At 37.8% G+C, this 15139-nt stretch overlaps 1 protein-coding gene across 2 annotated transcripts; it reads left to right on the top strand.

The window, feature by feature from the left end:
* The first annotated feature begins 284 nt into the window (after window positions 1–284).
* Window positions 285–13721, top strand: rbm14a (RNA binding motif protein 14a). 2 transcript variants are annotated; one of them, XM_038303093.1, is made up of 9 exons: window positions 285–325; window positions 979–1151; window positions 2981–3165; window positions 3327–3503; window positions 3592–3701; window positions 3877–4146; window positions 4244–4488; window positions 9606–10016; window positions 12875–13721. In XM_038303093.1, exons 2-9 carry the CDS (start codon window positions 991–993, stop codon window positions 12876–12878), a joined length of 1563 nt encoding a protein of 520 aa, XP_038159021.1. In that variant the 5' UTR covers window positions 285–325; window positions 979–990; the 3' UTR covers window positions 12879–13721. The 2 variants fall into 2 exon arrangements, with proteins under 2 accessions (XP_038159021.1, XP_038159020.1); XM_038303092.1 differs by having other exon boundaries at window positions 9606–13721.
* The last annotated feature ends 1418 nt before the right edge of the window (window positions 13722–15139 follow it).

Raw genomic sequence — 15139 nt, 5'->3', positions numbered from 1 at the left:
ACCCGATCGGGTAAATCGACCAAAATTAATGGGAGAGATGAAAAGAGCACGTTGAATGTGTTGAATGGCGAAGTTCATTGCTTCAGATCTTTTGTTTCAGTAAAACATTTTGTTTCATCACTGTGTTAATCATTGGTCTGTCTTCCGTTAGTTTTTTTTTTCTTTTCTAAATTGAAATACAAAACTAAAAATGCTTACAAACAAACGCGCTTTGAGCTGTAAAAATTGATAAATTATCAAGTAAAAAAAAAAAAAAAACTGCCTCGAATTAGGTTTTCATGGCAGGAAATGACGTCTGAACCACATCAGCTTAGGACCGCGTTGGGTGAGCTATTTTTGCTACATGCTGGCTAAAACGTTTTCATGAGTTTGATTTAATTAGAGTGAAGCTTAGAAAATCACTCAACCCGCCTCTTTGTATCCGTTTTAATCTAATGGCCTCGGCCGTTCCAGATATTTGTAAATCAAATCACACAGTATCAGGGCTAGCTTTAGCTAGCATAGCCACTGCTAACGTTGCACCGTTTACGCTAATGTTAAACAAAATGGCCAGGAGTTCTAGCCTACTGGTGGTCGTATGCTTTGTCACATATTTAAAAATTATTTGAGTTTAGCCGTGTATATCTTTTCACTCAGTTCGTTTTGGTCAAGGTACACTTTTTACTCTATTCAACCCTATTTTCCCTGCTAGGTAACGGTAGAATTGGCTTACAGCACGTCTGTCATTATGCTAAACGTATTTGTAAATACTCTGACCCCCACATATATGTATATATATATATATATATATATATATATATATATATATATATATATATATATATATATATATATATATATATATATATATATATATATATATATGATGTAATGGTGCCAGTACGAGGTGGTTCTGGGGGGGTCGCTCTTACTTAACAGCTAAGTTGCTAACGCTCGGCTAACGGCTTGTCACAATAAATCCTCCTTGTTCTCTTTCAGATTGATGCAGAGATGAGCGGGGAGAACGTCAAGCTGTTTGTGGGGAACCTTCCTTTAGATGCAACTCAAGATGAACTAAACAAGCTTTTTGCTCCCTACGGAGAAATAGAAACATGTTCTTTGCTCAGACAGTATGCGTTCGTGACCCTAAAGGGGGAGGGCGCAGCAGACAGGTATGCAACTGATCATTTATTAATAGTCATTACAAATGATTTGAAATGTTGAAACTGCGAAAATATCATATTTTTCTGCCACTTTAAATGTATCTTATTGCATCATGCATATTATTATTATTATTATTCATGATAATAAATGATTAATTAAAGGTCATTATTAATTATATAGATTGCTCATTAAAAGGATTAGAAAACTATTAAAACCCTTAGTTTTAATCCTTTAATTTGTCAAAATTATCTTAATCTTAAATTGGACTTTATTAATTCTTAAATATGTTTGATTTTATTCTATTATTTTTTAGAGATGCACGATATTGGGATTTTGGCTGATATCCGATATGCCGATATTTTAAAACTCGTGTAGCCGATAACCGATACCGATGTTAAAGCTGGACAAAAATAAGTAGTCATTGAAAATAGCAGTTCTGTTATCCATTTCTGACACTTTGAAAAATAATAAACTCAAATATATTTGCATATGCTGATATCAAATTGATTTTTAAAAACGCGGTATCGATCTATTTTACTTTCAAAATCTCATGAAATTTCATCGTTCTGTTACAAACTCTCGTGATATTTTGCAAATTCTTGTGAGATTTTGTTAGTAAAATAGATTGATACCGCGTCAATATATCAACATATAAAAATATGGCAAAATTTCGTGAATTTTCGGGGGATTTCGTAGCATAGCGATGACGTATAGCAATATTTCATTAGTAAAAGAGATTGATATGGTGTTTTTAAATGGCAATATATCAGCATATGAAGATATTGTGATATTTTAATGTATCAATATTTTTTCCCTCGTCTTTAGAAGTTTTTAAGTCTGTAAAAACGTTTTTGAGGAGGAAGAAGAAGAAGTAGTATTTATTTATTTTTTTACTTTAGAAACTCAGAAGCTGATCAAATATCGGGTTAAATATCGGTGGGTGGTTTTACTATCTTTCAAACGTCATTATGTGAGATGTAAGAAGTCCTTACTGCTGGCTTGTTTTCAATGGAAAGGTGTGTATTTCAAAGTAATTTGGCCTAACAAAACAAAAAAAGAAAAAAGTCATTTTACATTTGGCCAAAACTGGGATTATGTTCAAGCTATGAGTAAAAAAACAATTGTATTGCATCCCAGAGCTTAAAACTGCAATAAAAAAAATCGGAAACTTTATCTTACTAAGTAGGTACATTTATGAAATCTGTAAGACTGTTAACATGTTTTTTTTTTTTTTTTTTAAGTCAGCCTGTGCTCTTATCAAAAACATCTTATGGATGGTCTTCACAAGCACCATGAATGGGATTACTGTTTCAACATGTGATTCCTTGACATTAGACTCTGTATTTTGTTTTGGTTTTGATAGAAAATCACTTTAACGCGGTTACTGTCTTTTGAAGCTACACTGCTGAATGTCGCTGTTTTAGTGTGGAAAATTTTATATTGGTCAACATTTTTATCTTGTACATATTCTATAATCCTCTTAATGTGTTCTGGCTCTCTGTTTTCTCTGTATGGTCCAGTACACTAATTATCTAGAAATAAGTGCATTTAACCTTAATTTCAGTAGGTTAATAAGGTGATTTGCAAATAGAATGAGTATTTTTACCCTTAAAATAAGATAGTCAGATGATATGCACTTGAAATAAATCAATGCACTCGTTTTTTTCTTGTTTTAAAGGTAAATTGTCTTGTTCCATTGGCAAAGTGTCACCATTACCCCCTCAATTCAAGAAAAGATGCATTTATTTTCTGAAAAAATTGACTTATTTAGATTTAAATGTTTTTCAGAGAATGTTCTACATTTGTTGACATTATGTTAATTTCTTAACTTCCGCAGGGCCATCCGGCATCTAGATGGCAAAGAGTACAGAGGCAGGCCCCTGGTGGTCGAAGAGTCACGTGCACGCCCACCCAACTCCATTAAAGTGTTTGTAGGCAACATCAGCGCTACTTGTACAGCAGATGATTTACATGGACTTTTCTCAACCTTTGGGAGAGTTTTAGACTGTGATAAAGTCAAAGGTAACCAACAAAGATTTTGAAGTTGTTAAAATCAAAATATTTATCGATACAGTGGCTAAAGGTTTTCTTCCAGAGAAGCTAATGTTAGTTAAAGAAACACTGGAGCAGTTCAATTTTTTTGTGTCTTTTAAGCTGATGGCCACATAATTTTTGTTTTGCAGCAAGGTTATGCTCAAATGTTGGATATGCGTTTGTGCATATGGAGAGGAAGGAGGAGGCCCTGGCAGCTATTGAGGCACTCAATGGGACCATGTTCAAGGGGCGTCAGCTGGCTGTAGAGCTTTCCAAAGCCCAACCTTTGATCAATCAGATTGCAGGGGCTGGAGATTCGGCTGCAGGTGTTGTAACAGGAAATTAATAATGGTCTTCTTTTTTTGTCCGCTGACAACACTTCACATGGATCTTACCTTTGCTCCCTGCTTTTAGGTGGCAGAGAAGGTCTTCTTCCACGTCCTCCTCCATCCATGGAACATCACCAGAGTCAAGCAGCTGTGCTAGCGGCAGCTGCTGCTGCAGCCGCTGGCTTGCCCATACAGGTAATGAGATTTCGATCTGGATGATCTGTTCTAGCAACAGATGCACATCATTTTAGTTATTATTTTAAACGTAATGCAACTACATTAATCTGACATTAATCTTTGGTTAATATTTAGTCAGATCAGGCTGGTGTTCCTTATCATATAAACAATGTGCATATTTTTCTTCTTTCAGGTTCAACAAAGTGTCCATAACTCATTTTACAACACGACAACCTTTGATCCGACCTACGCTGCTCTCAAAGGCCTCACAAGTTCTAAAGGTGCAGACGGGGTCATATACGGTGCACTTGCCAGCCAAGTGTATGGATCTGTTGCTGACCAGGTCTACCAAGAGCTAGCCAATCACAATCCTGCTAGTGAAGAGGCAGAGCAACCTGCAGTGCCAGATCCAACGACACTTTTTGAAGCAGCAAGAGCCAAGTTTTTTCAGGAAGGACAGAAGGTTTGCTAACTTTTTCATAAAAAGTTCTCTTTAATCCAAATGTGACAACTAAAAGAGTGGCCATGTTGATATTTTTTTGTTAAATTCCAAATGAAAGGTTTTGGCAGAGCAGCAAGCTGGAAGAAAAGCAGCGGCTGCCGCGGCGGCTGCGGCCTCATCAGATAATGAGCGAGATCGCAGTCCAATTAGAGGGAACAGAGCCCCTCTTCTACCTGACCCTGTTCCAGGCTCCTTTGCTCAGATCCGCCCCAAACGGCGCACCCTGCTGCCTACGCCACCTGGAGTCTCTGAAGACGCAGCACCTGTCACCACAACATCTGAAGCAGCAGATCCTGTTGCTAGGTAACGCATCCCTGGATGACAAATATGTATTTCTATCTTCTGTATTGTGTAATGATTATCATTTATTTATTTATTTAGATGAACACAGAAATGTGTGTTTTGAAGGACTAAGGAAACGCAAAGTAGTGATGCATTAGACATTTTTTAAATAAGTGAAAAGAAAAAGGAAATTTTAAAGTATGAAAGCAAAAGTATTATAGTATTTTTTTTAAATTAAGGTCTTAATTGGCATTAAAATTCATTAAATGTGTTTATTGTGGCATTTAAAATTCTTTATTAAAACAAATTTTTATAAAAACGATTTCCTCAGACATATTATATAACGATATATTTACGTGGAACTGCTTCAAGTTGATCGTAAAACTGTACGTTCAGAAAAGAAGCTTGAGTCAGCGAAAAAGCTAGGAATGGGGGGAAAAAGCTAATTTCAACAAAAGTGGCTGGAAAACAAGGAATTCGGGACATGGCTGCATCCTGTCAACGGGTACTTGTTGGTGGCATTAAAATTATTTCTACGAGCATTAAAAGCATTAAATTTGAGTTATTTATTCCTGTAGAAACCCTGTCTGTGAAAAGAAAAAAACAAAAACAAAACAAACTTGGCAGGAAAATGTGTGGCCTTTTACAAAAACTTGACCAATCCATACTGCCATGCACATTTTGGGTAGATGACCCAGATTGCAACTAAGGTGGGGAACTGAAGATGGTTTTTATCATAATTCCTCTCAGAAATTTAATTTTACTTCTTATGAAGCTAATCGTAGATGGGCTTCATAAACCAGCTTAAATTGAAAATAAAAGTCCACACATTATTTAGATATTTCCTCACCCTCCTCTCCATGGTGATCAACAGGGAGTCAGTCGTACCACAAATCATAAATAACTGTGGCTACCAAAGATATTTATCTACAGGGTTCCCGCGGATCCTTAAAAAGTCTTAAAAGGCATTGAATTCTTCAAAATAAAATTAAGGCCTTAATTGGTATTAAAATGTCTTAAATCAGTCTTTCGTAGGTCTTAAAGGAATAGTACACCCAAAACATGATTAGCCTTCATTTTCTACTCACCCCCATGCTGAACAACACTCTGGAGTACTTTTTTGATATCTCAAATGCATCTGGAGATCTGGGAGGCTTCTTGCTGTCTGCTGACATTCAAATAATGGAGGTCTATGGTGACCGAGACAGAAAGGTCCATAAAAGTCCACAAAAAACGTGTCAATATTCCTCCATACTGCTCGTCCAATGTATTCCAAGTGTCCTGAGTGGGTAGCATCCAGAATTTACTCGAAACGAAGTCATTTAGAATGTTTTTAGAGCATAAACAGTAGTGTATAGGATTTCCTGAAAGCGCGCACATGCGCGCTCACGACGCTACGGAAGCCGGGAGACCAAACCAGCGCATTCAGCTCGGCAAAGAACTCATGCTCTTCCTCAACACTGAAGTCCTCAGACATTTTTCTTTCGTTGTTTCTTTCTTTGCACAGGTAAACAGCACATTTCTTCTTCTACGCTTGCATTATTGGCAGAGCAGACGCTGAATGCGCACTTTCATCTGGTTTGGTCTGCCGGCTTCCGTAGCGTCGTGAGCGCGCATGTGCGCGCTTTCAGGAAATCCTATACACTACTGTTTATGCTCTTAAAAACATTCTAAATGACTTCGTTTCGAGTAAATTCTGGATGCTACCCACTCAGGACACTTGGATTACATTGGACGAGCAGTATGGAGGAATATTGACACGTTTTTGTGGACTTTTATGGACCTTTCTGTCTCGGGCACAATAGACCTCCATTATTTGAATGTCAGCAGACAGCAAGAAGCCTCCCAGATCTCCAGATGCATTTGAGATATCAAAAAAGTACTCCAGAGTGTTGTTCAGCATGGGGGTGAGTAGAAGATGAAGGCTAATCATGTTTTGGGTGTACTATTCCTTTAAATTTTAAAACATCATAAATGGGATTATTTTTATTATGATTTATTTGTGTAATCTAAATAAAACATTAAAATTTACCTTTTTTTTATTTATTTAAAAATAATAACAGCCTGCCATTATTGGTTCCGTCCCGATAGCGGAACCAATAAAAGCGTTGGTGCGGCCGGGACATTTGGAAGATGGGCCATTAACTTTTTGTCTGGAAAATATGAGCAAGTGTGAATGGAACGAAAATTGTCTCCAGTCAAGAGTTTTCTCCATGGCTAAAACCAGGGAACATACATGAGGCACAGTGTATTTTGTGCAAGACGTCATTCAAGCTCAGAACGATGGGAATTAAGGCAGTGGAGTCGCACATGCGAAGCACGAAACACAAAGCGTCAAAATAGAGTTACCGAGAACCAGCCGGTATTTCTCGGTTTTGTTCCACCCTTGTCTCTGCAACGCCTCCACTTTTCACCAAATCAAACATACTAAAAAAACGATACAAAGAAAAATAGCTGCAAAAAAGACTGGTTATGTTGTGGCTTTAAAACTGATTTGTTTTGTTCCCTGCTAAAACAAAGTTTGTAAATTCAGTTAAATAATTGTTAAAATATATCTGTCATTTGTCTGTTTTTAGCTTTCTTCCTGTGTGGGAAGCTTTTCAAAATTTGAAACATTAGTGCAGTGGTTTATGTTATAATGAACCTTTGGGTTAAGTTGTCGCAAGCGGGTTTTTCTTGTTTCTTGTGAATTTGGTCTTAAATTTTTATTTCAAGTGGCATCAAAAAGTCTTAAAAAGTCCTGAATTGAACTTGCCTTATGCTGTAGGAACCCTGTATCTAAATTTCCACCTCACTCACCAACACATCTATTTGTGCCTCAGGTAATCTGAAATGTATTTCTCTCTCCTGGTTGTAGTTGCCTTGGTAATTTTTAAATAATAATGATCATCTGACTCATGTAAATTCACAATAACATTCATGCATTACTACCCCTCTGAAAGCGATTCGTGCCGAGATTGGACTGAGCTTGGATCAGTTAACCGTGCCAAGCTTGGTTCTACCGACCATTTACACGTCACGCTAGCACAGTTCCTCGCCTCCTATCAGTGGTCCATGATACTACAGCCCTTGAGTTTAGAATTACGCAAACAAAATTGGTGGATCCCATAACATTCGGGAACTTATGTGCCTAGATGGCGTCCTCCGCCCAGTGGGAGTCAGATCTTTGGATGTTTTTCATTGTTAATGCTGAGCTTTAAAGGTTCCAGTTGCAACAGAACATTGTGTTTGGCACGGTCCGGTTCAGTTGCATTCCATTTACAATCAGCAGTTACCATGCTTTCTTGGCACAGTTTAAAAGGAAGTGTAAATGGGGCTTATGGCTAAATGTGGACATGAAGAGTACATAAAGTCATACATAATGGGGGTGCACTCCCATTTTCAGGCATTTAGGATATCTTTACTTTTAATATGGATCCTACACAATGTTTCATAAATGGGACCCCTGGATTCAGAGAGCTTAACAGGAACAGGTTTAAAAAATAAAAATGTTTCATAATATTGCTGCTGTTGTATTGTAATACTTTACTGATACATTTTATGAATTAGAACAGGTAAGCATGATGAAAGTGACTTGGAGGGATTAGTTTATTTTTTTAGTTTTCATATCCACCCATTCCTTTCAGTTATTCAAACTAATCTATACTCTATCTAATTTGATGTTGAACTTTGGATAACCAGCACATGTTCTCGTTAAATAAAAAGGATAAAGCTACAGCTCATGTGAGACACCGCACCATCTAATAAGGTCATTTAGTCAGATCTTCTGTGCGTTTCTTTACTGAGCTCAGAAAATATTCCCATCTTTGTTCTCGTTTATGCTAAGCTGCATAATTAAATATGCAAAGGGTTTAATAGCTAAAATATCTCAACAAAATGGGACTCAGCATACATACTGTTAAATGATACCACTTATTGTGTAAATTACTAAATGTGTTGTTGTCTGTTGATCTAGGGATTTTTGCTGGAAGTCCTTTAGGCTCTTTTTGAAAATCTACAAGGTTGTTACTTCCCCTCTCCAAGGCTGGATTAGATCAGTTTTATGGCTTTGTAAAGAAGCACAGTTCCAGCTCTGCTAAGAGGCTGTGACAGGATCATCTGATTTTCATCTGACATTGTACGCCTACTTTTATTTTTGGCTCAGTCGGTACAGAGTTGATCTTAGCATCCAGTTTTCTGACCACTTCCTCACCATTAAAGTGTCTAATTCATACTTTTTTTGTTTTCTCAAAACTAGGTCACACACAAATTTGGGATATTTTTTTTAATGTATATTTTCCTACCCAGTCTTCCTCATCGGTCTCCCCCACTCCGACCGAACCGCTATCATCAATATTTTGAAGCATTCCTAAAGCCTGTTTCACTGTTGGATCCCTTGAAAGCCAAGGAGTTCTAGGGAGAATGTTGGTTGCTAGGCAACGCTACCAAAGTCGGTCAACTGCGGGAAAAATTTACAATGCAATTAATAAAGCCGTGAAAATGGCGGCTGTTGGAGATTGAGGTAGAATTAACCATATTTATTTTTTTACGTTTTTAATTTTATTAAAAAATTACGTGAAAATGAAGGAAATATAGAAACAGAAAAAAAAGGTTAACATGAGCAACATGTGATTGATGTAGATAAAGTTCTTTTCCCTTTCAAATCTCAGAACCGTCATACCGTCCTTGGGAGTTTAAGCATTAAAAAAGGAGGAAAAAAAACATACATTTTTAGTAGAACTAAGACTAAATAATCTTAGCCAGATTAGCCATGACTAAAATATTGCCAAATATTGTGATTAATGAAATGACCTAAAACAGTCACTTGCCCTGATCTGATAAAAAGATATTCCAATTAACTGACCAGTTGAGGTAGGATTCCTTTGAATCTTATCTTATGGTATGAAGAGAAAGACATTGAGAAGTTTATATACTCTAAAGGCTACAAGGTGAGGCACGGCTTTGCGGCCCTCATTTGCAAAAGGAGTTTGAAGCCATTAAAATGCATGAATTCACAGCGTATTCAAAATGTCCTGCAAACAGAATGAGATAAACACAAAACTCCTGCCAAGAGAAACCGCAGCAAGTCAAAATGATGGTTTACAGCCTCTTCCAATATTTTCTGTTCCTCTCACACATTTTTTTTTTCTGCTTTGTAGATCGTATTCAGAATACTACCAGCAAATGCATCAGTACCAACAGTATCAACAATATCAGCAACAATACCAGTATCTCCAGTACGCCTACACCAATCCTCCTCCGCCACCTCCCGCACCGGCCAGTGGACAGACCCAAGCCCCCACCACAGCCCCCGCCCCACCAGGGACATACACAGCGCCCCCAACTTATGCCGCATCGGACGCCTATGCCGCCCCAGGAGCTTACGCCAATTCAGGAGGTTACGACGCATCATCGGGGTCCTACGACACTTCTTCTGGGAATTACAATGCTTCTTCAGGAAGTTACGACGCCTCAGCAGGATATGACACATCTGGGGGCTACGGAGCATCGGCAGCATATGATTCATCTGGAGCTTACCCAGCAACGGGAAACTACTCCACATCCACACCGTATGAGCAGACACCCGCACACGGGCAACCCAAGCCCCAGCGTCACGATTACCCTTACCACACGCCAGAACCCCCTTATCGATAGTCCCCACTCCCTCCACACACTCCATACACACCTCTGACGTGTGTGCTCACGTATATATATACATTTACATGAGGGACAGTTTAAAAAGAAATTCAAACAGGAAGCCAGGTGGTGTCTGAATGAGCTTTGGATCCAAAGCACCATTATGTCTTTCTTGGCTAAATGTTTTTCCCATTATCGACAAATTAGCGTCTTCAGACGCAAGGAGATAATTTAGTGGCTTTAAACGGGATATTGTTGAGCTTTCAAAGTTGTTTTTTTTTTTTTTTTGTAGAGCAGAACTGGTTCCTTGTTGAATGTTGATCCTAAATTGTTGCCTGGAGGCGTGGTTAGAGTTGGAGGTCAAGCTCAACCATTGTTCGTTTTTTTTTTTGCTGGATCAAGAGCCGTTCTTTGGTCTGCATAGTTTCTTCCCAGACTTGGTTTGTTTCTGTTACTCGGTGGTTTCTTAGGGAATCCAGTATGTTTCAATGTGGAGTAATGGCTTCTATTAATTTGTCCTAGAATTTAGTAAATTGTTCGGACAAATTTGAAAATTCAATCACTTGTCACCTATATATTGGTCAACAACAATCAATAAAGCTACATAAAATAATCTCTGATCACGTGACTGAAACTGTACAGAATCTCATTTCTAATCCATACTAAAGATATTCGGTTTTATTTCAGATTAGTTCTAGCTTCATGTAACTGATGGGTGTTCCTACCCCTGAGCTTTTCCCATTTTCTCTCTGTTAGGAAAATGTTTCAGTGATCCCTGTTTTAGTAAACTTTTTCTTCCAATAAGGATTTCTACGGTTAATATTTGTGATTAGGACCAATTAATTTAAAGTTTGATTTAATCAAGATGAGTTTAGATTCGTTTTTGGATCCATGGCTCGGTTATTGATTTTCAATCGTCTTCCAATTTAATTTAAAAGCAAATACATTTCCACAATTTTCACTACATAAAAGGGATCAACCTTCAGCATGTACTTTTATCCCCTTTATTTCAATAAAATAAGATTAGAGACATGTGTTAGCAGCGTTTTCCCGTACATTTTCTGTCGGATTCATAACTGCTACCTCCCATTAATCCGCTGAACACAATTTTTCTCCTGTGCGTTGTTTTCTTTGAGGGTATAAAATCTGTATCGGCACGCCACAACGTTTATCAAATGGCATCTGACAGGAAAAGCTCGATCAATGTTTTTCCAAAGGCACCTCATGAGAAAAAAGTAACTAGAAATGGATTTAAGCAGAAACTCAAACTGACTTATTTTTCTTTCTTTTTTTAATTAAGAGAATCTGAAGAAATGCTGAAACGACCCACAGTTAAGATGTAGAATTTCAGTTTTTTTTCCCTCAAGACCATTAGTCTGAGGTTTCATAACTCTGCCGTTTGTTGAGATGCTGATTTGTTTTGCATTAAGTGCTACAGTTATTTAAACTGGATTCACTAAATTTTATTAAGAATACTTAATTTTGTAATTGGAAAAGCTTCGTGGGAATTTCACTTTTATTAGAATTTGGATAAAGTGTTTTTTGTTAAATTAACCAAGGGACAGTGGCACCCAGTTAAACAACTTATGATTTTAAATAAAACGTCTATATTCTCCTCATAGTCTACTGTAAAGAGATAAGCTCACATCTCCAATTAAAATATTTTTTTTCTGTTATTTAAAAGTGGGTAAATCCAAGATTTCAGCAGGTTGTCCATTAGTGTTTTAAGTAAATACGTAAAAATGGATGGATGACGACACAGAAAACAAGGAGAAATGATCTCTTGTTGTCGATGTTTTCTGCTTTAGGCCAGACATCGCATTTGTACAGCCTGGGTTCGCCGTTTTAGCCACTACTACATCAAAGGAGAATCTGGATTTCTTTCAGAGTTCACTTTCGTTTTGAATGCTTTACCATTTATTAGTGAAAGCATTTTCAATGCATTCACATTTGTTACATTATTTTAGACAGCTGTTGTGTACTTGTGAATTTGTAAGGGCCAGGGGGATGTCAACAATCAAGCATACATTATAGAAACCAAGTTGCTTTCAGGTTTTCTCTCAGTAGCTGGTTTTCCTGTTGTTGTTTTTTTTCTTCTACCACTTCATAGAAATCATCAGAGATAAGGGAAAATGTACACTTTGGTACTCCTGTATATACTCCAATCGTTTTCTGAATCTGAAAGAGCCATGCCAGCCACCCACTGGCTGATGATAGAGACTGTTAGCAGGAAGATGGAGTGATTGATTGTTTAACAGTGAGTTGGCAGTCGGGATTCTTTAAAATGAGGCTGTATAGAGGTTTGAGGCCGAGACGGCAAAGGTTGTCAACTGTAGCGATTCCTCATTAAAGGTAGCTGCAGGGTAGATTCTTCCGTTACACGTTGTGGTTTTGTTCGGTTTTTGACTGGGTGGAAATGAGGTGATTTAAATGATTTCCTTGCATCCCCAGCGGCAGTAAGAAGAGCAGATGATTAGTTTTCTCCCAGCCGTTTTTCACCTCTTGATGCAAAAGTTGAATTTGGCTTCTTTTGGGTTCCCATTACAGTTACTTTGCACTTATAATCTATCCAACTTGGTTAATAAAGGCAGACTAAACCTAATAATAGCCCTCCTTCTACAGTAGTGTCTTGTTTTTTCATCGGGCACCCCAGCTGACAGTGTAAGGTTCAGATGACACATAGCAGCTAAACACTTTCACATTATTCCACCTTCTCCATGTGAACTGTTAGTTGCATGCATTGTTGTTGCTGCTGCTCCAGCCACCTTCTTCCTCTTGCTGATTATTGCAGCTAGAGTGGGAGGGAGCCAAACTGAGCCCTTGCCCCGGACGTTCGCCGCACGCAGCTGTAGAGTGGGATGGGGAAAACAGCAGCGTTAGGCCTGAAACTGCTGTGGACGATGGGGGTGTCCCCCCACTAAAGGTAAACACTCAGACCACACACTTCTGCCCCGCCCCGAAACATGCGAACACACTCACAAGCATATTTTTTTTTTTTACTAAACAGGAACAGCCATGTTCGTGCTTAGTATTCCTTTTTTTGTCTTTGGGCTTTTAATTGGTCAGGATTTCTGATATCTGGAACTTTTTCTCCTGTTTTTTAATTTTTCTTTTTTTTAACGGGAGTCGATCTTTTTTTTTTTTTTTTCTCCTCCTTTGGTTTTCTGACTTATTTTTCTTCAAGCATACTGAGCTCATACATTCCTGTTTCTGACTTGTAAAGTCACCAAACCTCTGAGGACATTTCTACCACCTTTATATTAAAACTGCTTGTTTTCAGCAGACATTTTGTTTTTACTGCTGCCTATCACTAAAGAAGTACCGGGCAATCACAGCCAGAACCAGATTCGGGACATTTCAGTGGGGTGGGATGTTTTAGTTTTATTAAGGTGACCCGGCGGCCACTTTAGGGGTTAAGTGCCTTGATGAAGAGCTCTCCATTTCAGAGTTGAATATCCTGGCTCAGGATCGGTTGCTGGTACGGCGCAAGACTCCCCATCTCCAAAAAAAAACATTTTTTTGATGCCACTTTCAACTTGTAAGAATGGCAATGAACACAAATTCTACAATGTTTTAAATTACATTTTGTCCTTTGTTCTTTGAAATGTTTCATTATCAATAAATAAATTTCAACCAAACGTTTGCGTGTGTGTGTGTGTAAATATTGTGCTTTAGCAGGATAACTCTTGAGATCAACATCAGATGATGGTTTTTATTCAATTTCTTCCAAAAAACATCAATATATGCCTTTAAATAATAAAAAAGAAAATTATAACATAATTAGGATTGTTATAAGGGAGGTTAGGATTATTATATAATTCAATAACAATCCTAAACTATTAAAACCTAGTCCCTGCAAAGATGATGTTGCCAAAGACACTACAAAGTTTCATCCTCTCAACAACAGTTAATCGGCTAAAAGATGGACACAAGGAGATTAAATGCAGTACACAGAAATGCTATGTTGAGGTGATGACATGACTTGATTTATGCATGTACTCGGCTATCAATATGAAAATGCAGCAGTTTCCAATAAAAAAAAAATAAAAAAGTTTCCAGCAGAAAGATCAGGATGGGGACAATTGTCTACAATAAGTGAAAAGTTATTTACTTAATAAGCAAGTAGTTTATCTCGCAAATAGAAACATTGCTGGAATTGTGTGGTTACCTGTTTAAGGCTAATGCTAATTTTGGTATCTTATATTTACTTGATTACCGGTACTCTGAAAGACTGTAAATTAATTTTTATAGAACTGTATTTTCAAGCTCAGCTCTAGTTGCGCAGATCCCATACATAGATTGGCCTGTTATTTTTTTGGTGGCTCAGCCAAACGCATGGCAGTTACTTGGTGAATTTAGACACCTAGATGTTCCCGAAGCCGTACCTGGATTATCATAAGTTCAAATGAATTGTCAGAAGGTAGAAAAACTGAGTTTGAATTGATAGTTGGTGCCAGACAGGTTTCCTGGGTATTTCAGAAACTGTTGATCATCTGGAGTTGAAGCACACAACCCTCTTTGGTTTTCGAGAGTGTTTAAAAAAGAAAATCAAAGATGACTTGTTTGAATAGAAAAATTGCCCTGGTGCTGTCTGAGGGTATTGCGCAGGCTGGTTTGAAATGATAAAGGTGACAAAAGGTCTAGTAACCGCTCCTTCCTTCCACTACGTACAGATTGGTCTCTAAAGGTCTGCGATGTCAATCTGTAAAGCATGAAGTTTAGAGCAACTATAAACTGCCAACCCTGCAATCACTCCTGACCTCTGAATATTGAAGCTGCAGTGATAGACTGGATTTACCTGACTGGAATAAATGTCAAAACCATTGCTTTGTTTCATGAGGTCTGATTTCACATAGTGAACAAGGGAGTATGACTCCATGCTGTCTTGTACCAACAGTTTAGGCTGGTGTAATGGTTTTGGAGGGTTTTTTGTTTTTCTTGGCACACAGGGAAGCACAGTTAAAAAATTTTTGTTTTTTTTCTTTCAATTTTACAACAAACTAACCATTCCTAAGAGAATGTCTTCCAGCAGGGTAATGAACCATGTCACAAAGTG

This window comes from Cyprinodon tularosa, unplaced genomic scaffold, assembly GCF_016077235.1.
Source record: "Cyprinodon tularosa strain WSP-4 unplaced genomic scaffold, ASM1607723v1 ctg503, whole genome shotgun sequence".
Classification (NCBI taxonomy): domain Eukaryota; kingdom Metazoa; phylum Chordata; class Actinopteri; order Cyprinodontiformes; family Cyprinodontidae; genus Cyprinodon; species Cyprinodon tularosa.
The sequence above is the reverse complement of the archived record's forward strand: the minus strand, read 5'-3'. Positions and strand labels throughout refer to the sequence as shown.